Source organism: Podarcis tiliguerta (assembly GCF_965153285.1).
Source record: "Podarcis tiliguerta genome assembly, chromosome: 18".
NCBI lineage: Eukaryota > Metazoa > Chordata > Lepidosauria > Squamata > Lacertidae > Podarcis > Podarcis tiliguerta.
Genome location: NC_139551.1, coordinates 9,195,674 through 9,213,573, shown reverse-complemented (window position 1 = coordinate 9,213,573; position 17,900 = coordinate 9,195,674). Strand labels below are relative to the sequence as shown.

The 17,900-nt window shown below is 44.0% G+C and overlaps 1 protein-coding gene across 4 annotated transcripts in view; it reads left to right on the top strand.

The window, feature by feature from the left end:
• UHRF1 (ubiquitin like with PHD and ring finger domains 1) overlaps positions 1-17,900 on the top strand; it is a 38,275-nt gene that overhangs the window by 7,107 nt on the left and 13,268 nt on the right. Inside the window, exons 1-6 of one of the 4 annotated variants that reach the window (XM_083421483.1) lie at positions 2,751-2,843; positions 4,887-5,050; positions 13,078-13,341; positions 14,994-15,169; positions 16,730-16,945; positions 17,162-17,271. In XM_083421483.1, the coding sequence (XP_083277609.1) occupies positions 4,898-5,050; positions 13,078-13,341; positions 14,994-15,169; positions 16,730-16,945; positions 17,162-17,271 (919 nt within the window). In that variant the 5' untranslated portion in view covers positions 2,751-2,843; positions 4,887-4,897. Of the gene's footprint in view, positions 1-2,750; positions 2,844-2,952; positions 3,080-4,886; positions 5,051-13,077; positions 13,342-14,993; positions 15,170-16,729; positions 16,946-17,161; positions 17,272-17,900 lie in introns of those variants that run through there. The other 3 variants (XM_083421486.1, XM_083421484.1, XM_083421485.1) reach the window with 3 other exon arrangements.

The following is a 17,900-nucleotide window of genomic DNA, read 5'->3' as shown; positions in this document are numbered from 1 at the left end:
CATCTCACTTTACTGGCCAAGGTAGTCAACATTTGTCCGCAGACAGTTTTTCCGGGTCATGTGGCCAGCATGACTAAGCCGCTTCGGGCGAAACCAGAGCAGCGCACGGACACACAGTTTACCTTCCCGCCCGAGTGGTACCTATTTATCTACTTGCACTTTGGTGTGCTTTCGAACTGCTAGGTTGGCAGGAGCTTGGACCGAGCTACGGGAGTTCACCCCATCACGGGGATTCGAACTGCCAACCTTCTGATCGGCAAGCCCAAGAGGCTCAGTGGTTTAGACCACAGTGCCACCCCCATCCCTTTGTTTAGGTTACGTAAACCCAAATTAATGAGGACATTATTGGTTTATCTCTCCCTTGGATCTTTTAATCCAGTGCTCTTCAACCTTGGGTTGCCAGATGATGTTGGACTACAACTCCCATCATCCTCAACTATTGGCCAATCTGGCTGTGGATGATGGGAGTTGTAGTGCCAACAGCGTGGCATAGTGGTTAGTCAGTGTGAGAAACTCAGATATATATGCTAATTGCCAAATTGCACTTTAAACCTGGGTTATAATCGGCCAATAAAGCGAGATGAGCGTGCAACCCCAGAGTCGGTCACGACTGGACCTAATGGTCAGGGATCCCTTTACCTATGATTGCTGCAACGGAATATCTAGCTGCTATTCCCCTGGTAGGGTGGTTATTATAATTATAATTATTATTCATTTAATTTCTATAACACTTAATATTTTAAAGGAAAAAAACCTCAAAGCGATTGACAACACACTAAAACCAGTGTTAGAAACTCTCGTATACGTCTACGCTAGGCGCCAAATGGCTCCTTAAACCAGGATTACAGTCGCCAAAACTGAATGTCTAGTTGCCATTTGGGGATTAGACGGCTCAAAAGTTGTATTGTATAATGGACAGAGTTCTACAGGATGTGTGAGAACAGTCAGGATGCAAGGATTCCCAAGGCATGGACCTCCAGATGGTGGAGACGTCAGGCTCCATCTTGGTACCTGGGCATCCATGCCTCAAACCCAGAAACCCGTCTTTCCCTCCTTCCTATTCCACCTTCATCTCAAAAGAAGCTCAAAGGTGGTTTACTATGTTCTCCCCCTCCAGCCTTTCCTGGAGACTCTAAGGATCAAACCTGAGACGTTCTGCATGCATTGAAGGTGTTGTTGTTGTTGAGTCGTTTAGTCGTGTCCAACTCTTTGTGACCCCCTGGACCAGAGCACGCCAGGCACTCCTGTCTTCCACTGCCTCCCGCAGTTTGGTCAGACTCATGTTCGTAGCTTCAAGAACACTGTCCAACCATCTCATCCTCTGTCGTCCCCTTCTCCTTGTGCCCTCCATCTTTCCCAACATCAGGGTCTTTTCCAGGGAGTCTTCCCTTCTCATGAGGTGGCCAAAGTATTGGAGCCTCAGCTTCAGGATCTGTCCTTCCAGTGAGCACTCAGGGCTGATTTCCTTCAGAATGGATCGGTTTGATCTTCTTGCAGTCCATGGGACTCTCAAGAGTCTCCTCCAGCACCATAATTCAAAAGCATCCATTCTTCGGCGATCAGCCTTCTTTATGGTCCAGCTCTCACTTCCATACATCACTACTGGGAAAACCATAGCTTTAACTATACGGACCTTTGTTGGCAAGGTGATGTCTCTGCTTTTTAAGATGCTGTCTCGGTTTGCCATCGCCTTTCTCTCAAGGAGCAGGCGTGCATTGAAGGTGCTCTCCCGCTAAGCTAGGGTTTCTGGGCGTTATCCCATTCCCTGAGTGGTTTAACAATTGATCTTTCTTCCCAGAGATCTCTGGAAGAGGAAGAGGTGGTCTCCTAACGACTCATGATTGTTCAAAGCAGCCTCATAGTGCCTTAAACCCATGGCGTGAATGTGGCCTTAGTCTTTGTTCTGGGAATTTCAGGCTTACTGCATTAAAGGAGCAAAAAGCTGAATAAGAACTAAGATCTATTCATTTCCTTTGTCCCAACTACAAGTGTTAATGTAATCAACAATCCTGAGATTGCATTTGTCAGTTGAAACCTTCTGGGCTTAATTCAATTTGCATCTTCTGCAGTTGTAATTTTACTGTATTTGGGGAGAATTGTTAATAAAAAAAATATTTAAAAAGAAAGAAACCTGCTGGACTTAATGAAATCTTAAGGGAACTATTAGTCTTCCTTCCAAATAAGCCATCACAGAGTTGCAGCCTTAGCTGCCTTTTGTTTTTAGGCGTGTCCAGAAGATGCATCATTTTAATGAATTAATTGATAATGATAAATAAGTATCCAGTTTTTAATTTTGGGTGACTTGCATCCAGGTAAATTCTCTTTGCAATAGACCCACTGAAATTAACTAAGTCAGCCTAGGTAGTTTATTTCCCGTTATTCTTGTTTGTGTGTGGGTACATTTTTAATGTATCAAAGCGAAGTTAAATAGCATAAAGGCAAAGGAAATGCTATTTATTTCTGAAATGGGGTTTATGCAATTGAGTTTAGAGTGGCAACTGAAATTATTTCAATTTCCGTGGTGCTACTACAGAAAGTCCCTGCATAATCTCAATAGCTTTTAAAAATTAACGTAACGTTGTTGTTGTTGATGATGAATATTGGGTTTTTCCGCCTGCCCCTTTAAATGAACTCAGGAGCAAAAAGCTCCCCCCTCCCTGCTCCCTCGGTCTGCTATTTTACATAATATCGCGAGAGATGCTCTCAAACTCCCGTCCAACCCTCGCGCCGGGGGCGGTTTTTTTCAATTTTTGTGGCGCGCGCCTTCCAAGTCCGCGAGGGAGAAGGGAAGCGAGACACACACTTCGCGCAGTGGAAACGTGGCGCAGGCGAACTTGCTTGTGGTGGGGGTGGGCGGGGATAGGGGCGGTGCCTCAAGCGGCGGCCAATGCGGTCCGCCGCTATCCGGGGACTCAGCCAATGGGTGGTGGAGGTGGAGAGAGAGATTAAAAAAACCGGAGCAGGAGGCGGGGCGGTTGGGGAAGGGGGGGAGAAAAAAAATGCGGGAGCGAAAGAAGCCCAAGTTTGTCTGAGAGGTCGCGCTGAGTAAGACCGGCTCTGAGGGGATTTTGTCGCTGGGGTGCGTAATTGTGGGGCTGGGGCTCTTTTTAATGAAGGAGGGCATAGGGCTCGTTAATTGTGGGGAGGGGGGGGTCTTTCGGGGGGGTCGCTTTTTGGGTTGGGGGTGCGCTTTTTTGGGGGGGCGCACAAAATAGTGAGACAAAGGGGGTAGCAGAGGGCGAGTGGTTTGTTTTGGTGGCAGGGAGGCTGTGGGGGTTTGAGGCGGGCTGGTGGCAATGAGGTGCTGCTTATTCTGGCGAACGACAGCGGTGGGGGGTGGAGGGGGCAAATCTGGGAGAGGCGGGGGGGGGTGGTGGTGGTGGGGCTCAAAGTGGATGGCCTACTTCTGAGGGGGCTCATGGGGCAGAATCTATAGGAGGGGTACTTTCCCACTGGGGGGTCTGTGCTGCACTGGGGGTGGGAAAGGGGTAAGGAGAATGAATAATTATGAATAATACTTTTATTATGTATTTTATTTTCTTACATTTGTTAATGTGTGTGTGTGTGTAGCGTGTGCGTATATATAATGTGTGTGTGTGTGTATTGTAAAATTCCTACCACATTATATATATATATATATATATACACACACACACACACATACACAGTGGTACCTCGGGTTACATACGCTTCAGGTTACAGACTCCGCTAACCCAGACATAGTGCTTCAGGTTAAGAACTTTGCTTCAGGATGAGAACAGAAACCATGCTCCGGCGGTGCAGCGGCAGCAGGAGGCCCCATTAGCTAAAGTGGTGCTTCAGCTTAAGAACAGTTTCAGGTTAAGAACAGACCTCCGGAACGAATTAAGTCCTTAACCCGAGGTACCACTGTATATAGATAGTGGCGTTCACTGCTTTGGGAGCCTTGAGTTAAAAAGCAATCAGTAAAAAGCATTAAATAAAAAAACCCCACAATTTAGCAGGCAGTGGGATTGGGGTGGTGGCGGCTTGGAAAGAATCGTATTTTTCCCCAGGGGTCGGGGGCGCTGGTAGTAATTGGGTTTGCATATGAGGGGATGTGCCTAGTATATATGTATGTGTGTGCATGGGGGGGGGTTCGTGGGGAGAGACTGGAAGTGTTGCTGGGGTCTGGGAAAGCGAAGGGGAGATGTTTCTAAGGAGCACAATATCAAGGGGCCAGGAAGGTGTAAAACACGTGCCGGGCAAATTTCACACTGGGATGTTGGGCCAGATGGGTTCTTTTGGCATGACCCAGTAGCTAGGTTCTTCATGGTCTGGTTCAGTATAATGCAGCTCCTGGTTGTGGGCTTGAGAACATGAGCGGAAACTTGTGGCCAACCGGGTACCCCAGTGGCAGGACCTGAGCACAGCAGAACTCATGTGGGTACCTTGTTGGCCTATTGTAAGAACTAGAAGGCCTTTGGCCAGTTTCATCTTTAGTTCTTATCAGTATGATATTTAGAGGGGGCCCAGTGTGGGCGGTCTTCTTTAATTACAGTGAAAATAGGAAAAGTTATGAGAGAACAATTTGCCTGCTGAATTTCTGGTGGTAGAATCGTCCTGTGTAACTTTTTCCATTTAAAAAATATTTTCTTTTTCCTCCCTCCCACTTTATAACCTTGTATTAGTACAACATTTAGAGAGTTATCACAGTTTTTAAAACAGTTGATGGGCAAATAAATTTGTTTGGGCATGTGTATATATTATGAAATAATAACCGTATGCATGCAGTGTAGAGGGAAGAAAAATGCTGTTAATAATTTGTGGAGTGACTGAAGGGAGGGGGTAGCATTTCTTATTCCCGCTTTGCCCCATTTTCCCTCCTTGTGTTTGTAATCTTGTCCTTTGCTTGTCCCTTGACAAAGGTACAGCCACAATGTGGATTCAAGTGCGCAGCATGGATGGCAAAGAGACGCACCGAGTGGACTCCCTTTCCAAGCTCACCAAGGTGGAAGAGCTCCGGCAGAGGATACATGAAGTGTTTAGGGTGGCACCTGATAGGCAAAGGCTCTTCTACAGGGGCAAACAGGTACCCGTCTCCCATTGTTCTTCCCTCTCCCATCTGCCATCTTGTGCATCCTCACTGCCATCCAGGCCCCACCTACTCTATACGTTTAAAGCAGTATTATCCCACTTTAAACAGCTGTGGTTCCCCCAAAGAATCTTGGAAACTTCAGCTAGTTAAGAATGCTGAGAGTTGTTAGGACACCCCTATTCCCAATTCTCAGTCATTTAACAATGAACTCTGAGCACTGCAGCTCTGTGAGGGGAATAGGGAATCTCTGAGCAGCTCTCAGTGCCTGTAACAAACTACATTTCCCAAGGGTTCTTCGGAAAATACCATGACTTTTTAAAGTGGGACGATACTGCTTTAAATTTATAGTGCTGATTGGGCCCAAATCTTTATGTGTGGTGCAGAAGAAGGAAATGCATTTTGCAAGTCTCGGTTGAAAGAAACAAAGATTGGCTTTAAAAAGGAAGCTATGGGTTTGCTCCACCACTTTTGATACAAGGGCTTTTCAGCTTGAGTTTTCCACTGATAAAGTATTGTTGCAATGAATGCTAGGATTCTGATGAAGCACATTGCTTTGTGAAGCAAGCACACCTACTGGAGGGGTTATGTAAGAAGCTGGCAGATATGCATCTTAACATAGCATGCATGCATTGAGTGCTGCTGGAGCTGTTGTGCCTGAAGGGTAGAACCAATGCAGGTTTTCATCCTGCTGTTGGTAGCATGCTTGGTCATTGATGTTAATGGGCAACCAAGGATTGAAATTTGTAGCTAGATTGTTAACTTTGCAAATGTGCTTAGACTGAGAATGAGTCCTGGCTAGTAGCCTCTTTGGAGAGAGTTGCATGAATTGATTGAGAACTTTTGAGCTAAGTTTATTGCTAACTTTGTTAAAAAGGAAAACGACAACAACCCTGACTTGCACTGCCATCTAGCGACTTTGTTTAAACAATACTTTGTACTGACACATGCTCTTTCAGTATCTCAATGTACTTGTTCCCTCTAGTGTTCTGCTGAAATCAGTGTTTTGATGTTAGGTTGGCATTTTAGGAAGATTGTTGTTGCTTCAGTCCTTGTAAATGAGATTCAGAGTGATATATAAAGTAATTATCTTTTGTTGGGTAAATATATTTGCATTTAGCTGCTCTTCCATTCTGCTTGATGGTGTGTTCTGTGAACTTGAAAAGCTTGTGTTCTGCTCGAAATGTTAAAAAGATCTTCTCTTTTGGATTTTGATTGTTAGCTCAGCAATTTTATCAGGTTCATTAGCAGTTTTAGGGCAGAGGGTCACCAGTGTGTTGATGATATCCTGTTCTGCTCTTTATAATATTGTGCTAGTTCTGGACTGCTGCCTGAAAGGCAGTGGTAGGTCAGATGAGGGGTAATACTTGAGTTTAAATCTTGGCAAAACAGAAGCACTGTGGATGCATGGTTCCCATGTCTGGGAGATGCACTAGTTGCCTGTTCTGGGTGGGGTTGCACAAACTCTGGAGAAGTACATACACATTTTGTGGGTACTTGGGATGTAGATGTGTCACTTGAGGCTTAGGATACCTTAGTGGCTAGGAGTACCTTTTACCAGCTTCACATCTGTCTGGGATAGGTTGCTTACAGTGGCTCAAGCACTGTAATGTGGATAGACTACAGTATTGTAATGTGGTCTATGTGGGGCTTATTCTTAAGGTTGGCGTACTGTAGAAACTTCAGCTGGTGCAGAATTCTGCAGCCCAGTTATGTTGGCTAATGACGACATAACACCTGTTGAGAGCCGCTTTGTGTGCCAGTACAGTGGCAACCTATATTCAAGGTATTACTTACTTCATATAAAACTAAATAACCCGGGGCCAGTGTACTTTATAAGATCACCTTATTCCTTATACAGTGGTGCCCCGCAAGACGAATGCCTCGCAAGACGGAAAACGCGCTAGACGAAAGGGTTTTCCGTTTTGGTGGTGCTTCGCAGGACGAATTTCTCTATGGGCTTGCTTCGCAAGACGAAAATGTCTTGCGATTCCTGGGGTTTTTTTTCCGCTCCCCACCCCCTTTTTCTAAGGCACTAAGATGCTAATAGCCTTTTAGCAGCTAATCCGCTAATCCCTTAAGCCTTTAATAGCCGCTAAACCGCTAATAGCGCTAATAGCGCTAATCCGCTAATGGGCTTGCTTCGCAAGACGAAAAAACCGCTAGACGAAGAGACTCACGGAACGGATTCTTTTCGTCTTGCGAGGCACCACCGTACTATATATCTTTCTGAACTTGGTGATCTGTCACTGAGACATTTCTAGCAGTGTCAAACTGTCCTCTGCATGAAATTGTGCACTTAGTGTGACGGCACACTGCAGTTATGAAACTCTTTACCTAATGAAATCAAGCTGGCATTGTCTATAATGAGTTTTGGACACCAACTGAAGACTTGGTTATTTCAGCAAGCCACCATAGGAGAACATTTACTCTGTCTTGTTACATGACCCATTCTGTACTTGTGATTCTTTATTGTATTTTGCTTTAATTTCATTTTTTGATGGTTTTAGTTGTAATTTGAGATATTGTGCACCATATCAGTATATTTTTGTGATCTTGCAGTATTGAAATGAAAAAATAATTCAGGGATGCGTTCAGAATGAGAAGGAAAATAGGGTCCTTGTCCAGGTGAGCGAGTGCTTTCTTAATGTTACTGTCTTTTGAAATTAGCCAGGCGTGTTCTGCAACTGGTGACTGGGGGAAGCAAAATGTTACGTAGAGAAAGATCTGAAATATTATTCTTGAAGCTTGTATTAGTTTTATTCTGGATTGTTTTATTTGATGTCTTAATTTGTTGTAAAGTGCTTTGAGTTTTGTTCTTTAAACTATAAAGCGGTATAGAAATAGAATAAATAATAAAAATAAAAATCCCATTGGAGGGGAATCAGCGTCAGCACATTCTGTTGTTGTGACCATAGGTTTAAAGTGCCATTTGGTGATTAGATTATATCTCTTGAGTGTATGTGTTTGCAAGACCTTGAAGAACCGTCAGGGTCTGAGCTTGAGATTGTTCAAAACTGTTGAAAATGTGGTCTGTTGGAGTTTTGTCTGTTTGATTTGGTATTTTACATATCCTCTTTAATACACCATAACATTCCCATAGCATTTGAAGGGGTGAATAATTTCCCTTAAACCCAGGCTCCTCAGTGCACAGGCCACTAATTGTGGATAAGGGGACTATTTCATTCAAGGATGCATTCTTGGTTCATGTAGATAGTGATGGGGGAATGAACTATACACCCCTTAAGAGGGATGGGATATATGAAGTCTGGCAGCATCTGGGGGGCTGCAGCGCAAATAATCCCCGACCACTGGCTGTGCTGGCTAGGACTGATGGGAACCGGAAGTCCAACAACATCTGCAGGGCTACATGTTCACTATCCCTGCCCTAGAATAATCTCAGGCTAGGAACATATGGTAGGAAGCTGACTCAGTATTGCAGCAAGAGAGGAATCCAGGGGTATATAGACTGGGGTTCCTTGGCAAGCACTTCAGTATAGAGAGGGTTTGCTGAAGGTGGTGAAGCTGAAAATTATTTCCTTTAGGCTTCCAGAAATGCTAGTTAGGTGGATTGCTGCGTGTTAAAACTTGAGCTATATCTTTGTTTGGAGGAGGTGGCCTGTCCTTATTTGATGCTAGTTAGGAGCTAGCCATGAACTTTACGAAAGCTTTTGTAAGCACTGTGCAGATCTTAAACAATACGACAGCCCTGCATGCAGGCTCGCATAAATCCAGTATAAAAAGGGATGGGGACAGAAGAGAAAATGGAATGAGACTATGGTGTGGCTCAGATGTGACATATTTTTTGTCAGTGCTCCCTTATGTGCACTAATGCAAGAGTTCTAGGGTTTGTTAAACTTTAAATTCATGTTTACTTGCTGTGGTTTAATCTATAGCAATTGGAAGTCGAGCCTGCCCCGTCTATCAGCCAAAGGAGGAGGAGCTCCCTGCATGAAAGGGCACTGTGTTCCAGCTGCCAGTCACATGAGATTTCATAGCTGAGGGGAGGCACAGTGGCCTCTTGGCACCAGCCTGGTGACTTGGAGCCCCTGGGTGGTTGTACACTGTGTCTCCCAGGAAGAACATAATGGCAATAGAGAGATCAAATTGGCCCTGTCATTGGCCAGTGAAGCAGTAGGTGCTCCAAGGATTGTTTTCCTCTTCCCTATTCCTTTTGTGCCACATTGATTACATTGTACGCCTGTGGGCGGGGACATTGCTCTAGTTGCAGAGGGGGGGGTGTGTGCTTGGGAAACTTAATCAAATATAGATTGATTATATTTTCTATGCCACTTTTAATTCAAATGAATCTCAAAGTGGCTTGCAAACAATAAATAACAATAACATAACAAAACACAATAGAACATCACGAATGCAGCATAAATAATATAAAATAATTAACAAACATCACTAAAACAATTACAATCTGTAAAACACTTAACAAAATTGCAACAAAAAATAAGCTAAAAATCACAATTAACGCAAAAGTCATTATACAATTAACAAATCAATAAGGCATTTATAATCTATAAAACAAAATTAGCAACGTTAATAAAATTGCAACTAAAAAGCTGAGCATTCATAGCTAAAACTTTTGCTTTATCTCCTAGAATGTTGCTGGAGATAAGTTTCCTTGCAACTAAAACTTTGGTTGCAGGCTGCTGTTAAGAGACCCAGGAACAGGGGCAGTAAGAGAAACATGGCTATGTCCTATCCCAGGGGTTTTCAACCTTTCTTTAAGTCCATGGCTCCCCTGATATTCTTTCTGTGGCACCCCTGTGGGGCTCAGGAGCCCAGATATGTCACCCCTTGCCTGCAGAGCTGGCAGCCTCATACTTTTTCAAACACCCTACCTTGTGGAGTGTTCCCTCAGCCTCCCCCTCCCCTTTGCTTGGGAGTCCGCTGAGAATGCTTTTCAAGTTGAAAAACCTTTTCCTAAGGATGCCACTACTCCAGTCATTCCTCTTCACTAAACTGTTTATTGTGCTATGCATATTCACTAAACGATGACATTTTGATTGAATAAGAAAGAGAAAAGAATGCTTTATTCTTGCTTTTACTTCTTTAGAGATCCTGCTGTTGCATATGCCACATGCTGAGGAACTTGCACCGCAAGTACAAATGTGTCCTCATCAAAGAGCATTAGTTGAATTTCTTTTGGTTGAGAGTATCTCTTTAGGAATTATTGTCTCATAAATGCACGTGGACATCTTTGTCCTAAGATACGTACTGTAAGGTGCAGAATCAATGGAAAACTTAGCAGGCTAATTCCTGTTCCCAGCTTCTAGTGTGCCCAAATGAGTAATACAGACATAAATTGTTAATGAAACCTGTAGATTGATTTGTTTATTGGTTGTGGGGGGGGGGGGGCACACACTAGGTGTTCTGAATTGACAAAGAAATTGAAGAATGTAAAGACCTGCAGTGTTTACAATAACTTTCAGAGAAGTTACAGCATTAGTCTGTTTGGCAACTTTCTTAGGCCAGTTGCATATGACAAAGCGTCTCTAACCCACAAGAGCTTATGCTATACAGTGGTACCTTGGGTTACAGATGCTTCAGGCTACAGATGCTTCAGGTTACAGACTCTGCTAACCCAGAAATACTACCTCGGGTTAAGAACTTTGCTTCAGGATGAGAACAGAAACCGTGCAGCAGCAGGAGGCCCCATTAGCTAAAGTGGTGCTTCAGGTTAAGAACAGTTTCAGGTTAAGAACAGACCTCAAGAACGAATTAAGTTCTTAACCCGAGGTACCACTGTAATACATAAGACTAGGGCTGGGTAAGAAAGTTTATAAGGAAGCCAGAAGATGGTTAGATATGAGGATCTTCAATAATAGTCAAACAGTAAATAAGATAGGTGTCAGGGGTTCAGGAGCAGAGGCACAGGAAAGGGAGGAAATAGAGAGCGAGGGGGAGGAGTCCGAAGGAAATGTTAGCGATGACAGCGGTCCGAGGTCTCCGAGTCTTTCCAGCGAATCGGAAGATTCACAGAAAGGGGCCCCCATGGTCAGGGCAAGGGGGGTGCCGAGGGGGACACCCCAGGAAGAAGGGGCCAGAGGGGACTCAGAGAGCAGCAGTTGGAAATCAGGACCAGCGTCCACACCAGAGTGCAGTAGGGGGGAGGAGTCCCAGGCATCGGGATCAGGAGGCGCACTGCCAGCGGGAGGACATGAGGCAGGATTGGCCACGCCTCCATCGGGGAGCGAGGAAACGGTCAAGAGGAAGGTTGAAGGCTGCGCGCGCGCGCCAAGTTCAAATGTGCAGGAGGGCGGCACAGTTGGCAGCCCGGATAGGGAGCCAGGTCCCAAAGCCCGCCGGAAAGAGCGGGAGGAGTCAGGGGGGTCAACGTCAGCGTCAGAAGAATCCAGGAAGGAAGGGACCCCGGGGGGTAACAGGACCCAGAGGAGAAAGGAGAGACGGAAGAGGTGGAGTAAGGCTAGAGTCTTAAACTGGTGTACAGGGGGCGGAGATTCAGATGGAGCTTCGCCGATCTAACCCTAGACGTAGAGCTGGGGCGCTGCGGCTGGAAAATGGAAACTGTACTTCAATAAAGACTTTTGTACATTACTGCCAGCTAGCGTTGGTCCTCTGTGAGCTGGGACCTGGAGCCAGCTCTGACAATAGGGAAATAATTATTAGACATATGGGAAATTAATGAGAAGGGGCAAAATACTCAAGCAATAATATGGGATACTGTACAATGAAAGCTGTGATGAGGGGAATTGGTCAGACCATCGCAAGAGGTGTTGAAATTTGAGGAGGTTGGATATATAATGGAATGGTCTTAGGGGTGGGGGACAAAGTTTTATTTCTATTTATTTATCATTATTACTTTGTTTAAAATAATAAAATAAACAACAACAACAAAGACTAGGGTTGGGCAATATTTGGTTTTCAACATCACGATACAGTACCAGCTAAACCAGAGCTTTCAAAACCTTTTATGTTGGTGACACACTTTCTAGACATGCATCATTTCACGACACAGTACAGTGGTGCCTCGCAAGAATCCGTTCCGCGAGTCTCTTCGTCTAGCGGTTTTTTCGTCTTGCGAAGCAACCCTATTAGCGGATTTAGTGCTATTAGCGGTTTAGCGGCTATTAGCGGCTATTAAAGGCTTAAGGGATTAGCGGATTAGCTGCTAAAAGGCTATTAGCAGCTTAGCGCCTTAGAAAAAGGGGGTGGGGAGCGAAAAAAAATCGCAAGAATCGCAAGACATTTTCGTCTTGCGAAGCAAGCCCATAGAGAAATTCGTCCTGCGAAGCACATTGAAAAACGGAAAACCCTTTCATCTAGCGGGTTTTCCGTCTTGCGAGGCATTCGTCTTGCGGGGCACCACTGTAATTGAGTTTTACTAGCAAACTAGAGGTTAAGCTAACCCCTTTCCAGCCCCAGGAGGAGCAAAAGAAGCGCTAGTGCGACATACTTATACACTGTCACACCTATACACTGCAGCCAACACACTAACATGTCATGACACACAGTTTGGAAAGCTTTGAGCTAAACATTGCAATATTTCAATATATACGGTATCATGATAACTGAAATAAGGATGGAGCTATATTTTGCTTTCTTATAGTGTTGAAAAGAAATGAAGCAACTTGTGATATTTCTGAAGATAGTGATAACAGGACGATATGGTGTGAGTTGTATGGGTAGCTTGCTGAGTGGTATAATGGATTCCTTGGGAGTTGAAAAGAGGACAGTTGTGTAGAAAAGCATTTTATGTGTAGGTGGAACCTATTCTTCAACTACTTGATGGTCTCGAAGCTTTTTGTTGTACTAGGGAATGGAGACTAGCATCTTGTGCTTGGTACAGCCAACACTGCAGAACAATTTGCTTTAACTTTGTTTAATCTATTCACAGAAATGCTGGCATGAAAAGAAAATGGGCATCGAACCTAGGAATTAAAACTGAATGGAGCAAAACATTTTGACTTCAAATGGCTTTTGGGTTGGTTGTGTGTTAAGTTGTTGGATGTTGATATGTGACTGGTGGTCTTCCTACTCTTATTTTACAGATGGAAGATGGTCATTCCCTTTTCGATTACAGCGTTGGCCTGAATGATATAGTCCAACTGCTGGTGAGGCAAAGCCCTGCCCTCCTGCCTTTGGCTAACAAAGAGAAGGATTCTGAACTTTCAGACACGGACTCTGGGTGTGGTTCAGGCCAAAGTGAATCTGATAAAAACTCCAATAATGGGGAGGGGGCTGTGGAAATGGAGGGACCACCAAGCACAGCAAGCCAAACTGATCTGGTGGACCCAGGCTTTGGATTCTACAAGGTAAGGTGGCTTCAGGCTTAATTTTAATATCAAATGAGCAAAACAAAAATGTCTATAAATTCTTAACATTTATTCCAAACATGTTAGGATTTATTTCATTTTGCAGTTTATACAAATTCATTGGTCAATTTCATTGGTCAGTTAATCAAATGAGAAAATGTATTTTGACACTTTCCTAAATAAATAGCTGTATCTAAAAACAAGCAAAATATCAACAAATTAGACACACGTTGAAACTGAGCTGTTATCAACTGCAATGGGATAAAACCTATACAACATTTCTGGATAGAGAAAGGGAAGGCATATATATATGCATGAAGTTGAATACCAGTCCAACTGTGAACACTTGCATTTGGAGTATTTCCTTTTTGAAAAATGAAATATAATCCTTTTATTGCAGTTGCTCAGCTTTTTGTTAATTTGATAAAGGGGGAAGGAAAGGTCATGATATGGTACTCCTTAGCTTTCTTTAAAAAATGCATTTTCGGTAGAATATTTCTGCCCATATTAAAAGACTGGTCTGAAAACCTAACAGCATCTGCACTGCTGCACAAGGTTAATATCATAGATTAATGATGAAGCAGAATAGGGTACAAGTCTAGCCTGAAAGTATCTGGTGCATTTTACAATCCACAGTTGTTCCTTTGTGTTCTTTGTTTCCTTTTCTCCCCCAATTTTTAAAATTAATTTTCCCCCAAAAAATTAAACAAACAAACATAAATCTCAACTGTATTTAAACCAATCTTAGTGACATTGTTAAGTGACTTCCTTGAATCCCCCTAAGTTGAATTTCAGTGTATCATTATAACAGTTTTCCAAAACCAATTTTCTCATAAACTTAATCACTTAACATCTTTCTTTCTTTCTATTTTAACTCTCTAACATTACATATTTAAATCCTAAGCCTATCTGGTATTTGCAAGCTTTTCCAATTAAATTATCTTAACATATTTAACTAAGTAGTCTTGGAATTTCATCCATTCCTTCTGGTACTCCTCCTCCTTCTGGTCGTGGACTCTTCCAGTCAGGTCAGCTAGCTCTGAAGAATCCATCATCTTCATGTGTTCTTTGTCTCCTGGGCCACTGAGGCAGGGGTCAGGCAATAGCACAGAACAGGAGAAGGAAACAGAAGTAGTGAGGCCCTTTCTGTGTGCCAGGGATGGAGAACCTCAGGCCTTGGAGCCGATTGTGGCTCTTCAGACCTCTCTATATGGCCCTCGGGACTTTCTCCAGTGCTGCTCCATGCCATTCTAGAGCGGGGTATCCCAAACTCAGGTCTCCAGCTGTTATTGGACTACAACTCCCATCTTCCCTAGATAGCAGAGCCAGTGGCCAGGGGTGATAGGAATCATAGTCTAAAAACAGCCAGAGACCTGAATTTGGGAAAGCCTGTTCTAAAATATTTCTGCCTGGTTGGAATGTGTCTTTAACTATAAAGGTGCCCATCTGTTGATCTTCCCACTTCTTTCCTTCTGGTATGTGCCCACAGAAGATTGGCCACCTATGATGTAACACTCCAAATACCCATTTCCCTTCGACTTTATTGCTTTTCGGAAATGAATGCTGTTTACCTTTTGAAATGGCTGTAATTTTCAAGATTGAGTTTATTTAAAAAACAACTAAATAGCTGGACTCTGGGCTTTTGTTTTTAGATCAATGAGCTAGTGGATGCTCGTGATACAAGCATGGGGGCCTGGTTTGAAGCTCAGGTTGTCAACGTGACCCAGAAAGAAAAAGCTGCCAACAAGGCAAGTGAGAGCGATGAGGAATCTGATCTGCAAGAAGCCATTGCTGAAGAGGACATTGTATATCATGTGAAATATGAAGAGTGAGTGTTTTGGTTTTTTTCTAGTCCCTTTAGAACAACAGGCTATTTTTTTTTTTGGCAAACACCTGATGGTGGAGTTCAGCCTAGCATTCAAAGAATAAATAGAATTGTAGTGTTGAAGGGTCCCTGAGGGTCATCTAGTTCAACCCTCTGCAATGCAGGAATCTCAACTAAAGCATTGGGAGTGTCTCTTGGGTATAGATGTAACCAGGCATTCACACTTTGTTTTCTATGCTGAACGCGCTATATTGCCCCAGCTACCTTCCTAAACTTGGAGCTGCAGAGGTGGGTGGTGATAGTCGTGGAGCTGCATGGTGATCCCTGCCTGCTCTCCATCTCTGGGAGTTGCTTGAAGCACCTGGAGTGCCTTACTGCGCAGGACAGAACAGGCAAGCCCTCTGCCACTCCTTCCTGCTCCCTTTCCCCTTGGAAAAGTGGGGGGCTTTCCTTGGCTGCCATGTGAGGCTATCTTTTTCTTTGGCAAAACATGGGCCACTTTACTGCTGGCTGCTTTTAGAAATGGTTTGCTCCTAGTTTTCCCTGCACTCTTTTCTATAATAAAAAATGAGGCAGCCTCTGTGTTGCAGTAGATCCCCAAAAGATGGCAGTTCACAAGAAGCTGGAGGTCCCAGTATACTACTCAGGAAGATGGCAGCGCCCGCTAGGTGCAGAAATGCAACTTGAGCCTGAGTGCTGCATATGTTTATACTACAGTGTACACAGGAATTATCACTTTCTAGTTCAGGGGTGAAGGAGAGAATAGAGCAGGCAAGCCAGATCCTGATCTCCCCCACCCACCGTGAGCCACTTCGACAGATAGGTGTAAGTTGACAGGTATCAGTTCCATGACATCATGGTCATGTCATGTGACTCAATTTCAAAGGAACAAATTGGTAAGGCACTCTTAAGTGTGCTCCTGATTCCTCCTTTACAGCCTGCCTTGAATACAAACTGTGGCTTCACAAGGAACACTTTTTTTTGGAGTTCAAGCTGTGACTACGGTGGAAAAAATATATTCTTTTAGCTGCACTCTGAGGTTTCAACCTGCAGTGTAAACTTTGCTGCACCTGACATCGTATATGACATCAGCCCAGGGAAAGAGGAGTGTGGTTTACCCAAAACTGCCAGGCAGGTCAACCTCCAAGGCTTGCCAGGCCTAAAGAGGCCCATTGGCTATAGGGTTCCTCACCGTTACTGGAATTCTACAGATCTTCATGTATTGCGTATCTTGTCTTAAAAAGCATTTCTCTTATTCCAAGTGAGATAATTTTTAATACAATTTCTCCACACATCCAGTATTCCCCCTTATTTTCATTTTTTGTTGTCGGAGAAATAGGCAAAAAGTCCTCAGGAGAAGCCTTTTTTGTTCTTGTTATCTTGTCCAGGCCTCCACATTTCCAGGGACTTATTTTCGTTTTTACTCTATGTACAGTGCTTGAAAAAATTTGAACAGTTTAAGTGATTGATGATAATTTTAAGACTTATGTTGCTATGGTAGGGTGGGTTGCATTTACCATGTGGGATTGTTTTCTTACCGCCTCCCCCTGTCCCCCAATGAAGCTATCCAGAGAATGGTGTCATTCAGCTGAGCTCCAGAGACGTGCGCGCTCGTGCCAGGACGACTCTCAAGTGGGAGGAGCTAGAAATAGGAGATGTCGTCATGCTGAATTACAATCCTGATGATCCAAAGGAGAGGGGATTTTGGTATGATGCAGAGATCCTGCAAAAACGAGAAACCAGAACATACAAGGAGTTATATGCCAAGATAGTTCTTGGGTAAGTGATAGATTATGAGCAGGGGATCCCATCTGCCAGGTCTCCATGGAAAATTTTATTCTGCGGCACCCCAAATCCTTATTTTGTGCTGTCTGATGACCTAAGCCCAGGGATGGGAGAGGCATTTCTCTTAACATGCCATATGTGTGTACCAAAATCTCCTCTTCTTCTTCTTCTTCTTGATGTGCAGCCAATTCTTATATGCTTCCCTTCTAGGGATGCTGGAGATACCTTGAATGATTGCCGAATTACTCTTGTGGATGAAATCTACAAGATTGAAGAACCTGGCTGTGCTGTTCCACTTACCGCTGAGAGCCCACTAAAAAGTAAGTCGTATCACTTCTCCCTCCTAAGCACTTAGATGATAGCTGTCACTGGGGGGAAAATGCCATACTGGGTCAGGATAAAGCATTCTCTGAAATCTTCCAGCAAACCAGCTGTCGTCCGCCCCCAGTGGGTGGCATAAAGTGTCAGCATCGCCCTTGAGCTAGTGCCACTAACTGGACTCATCCACTTCAGCCCGACTGGGCTAGGTGAGCTGGGTAGCACTTCCAGAGACCACCTTCTGCACAGGAACAGGTCAAAGTGCTGTGGACTCACAGCTTAGAGTTGTGAGCACCGGATTCACTTCCACAAGTAGACAGTCGTCGCACAGCAGAGTACAGCAGAGTCTAGCAGAGTATATAAACAACTCGGAGAGCAGCTCTGTAGAATATCTTCTTTATTCTATCTACAACTATTTTACAACTATATACAGAGCTAAATGCGCCTAAGCATAAATGAATGCTAAACTGCACTGAGTGTCTGCAGCTGCTCTTAGCAGCAACCTTATCTAAACACACTTTCTCTCTCTAACACTCTCTCTCTCCAACACACTGACTGACTGACTGACTGACCGACTCTTTGATGTGGTGCTGGAGCAGAATAAGTAGAGAGCAGAGCACGCCTCCTCCTC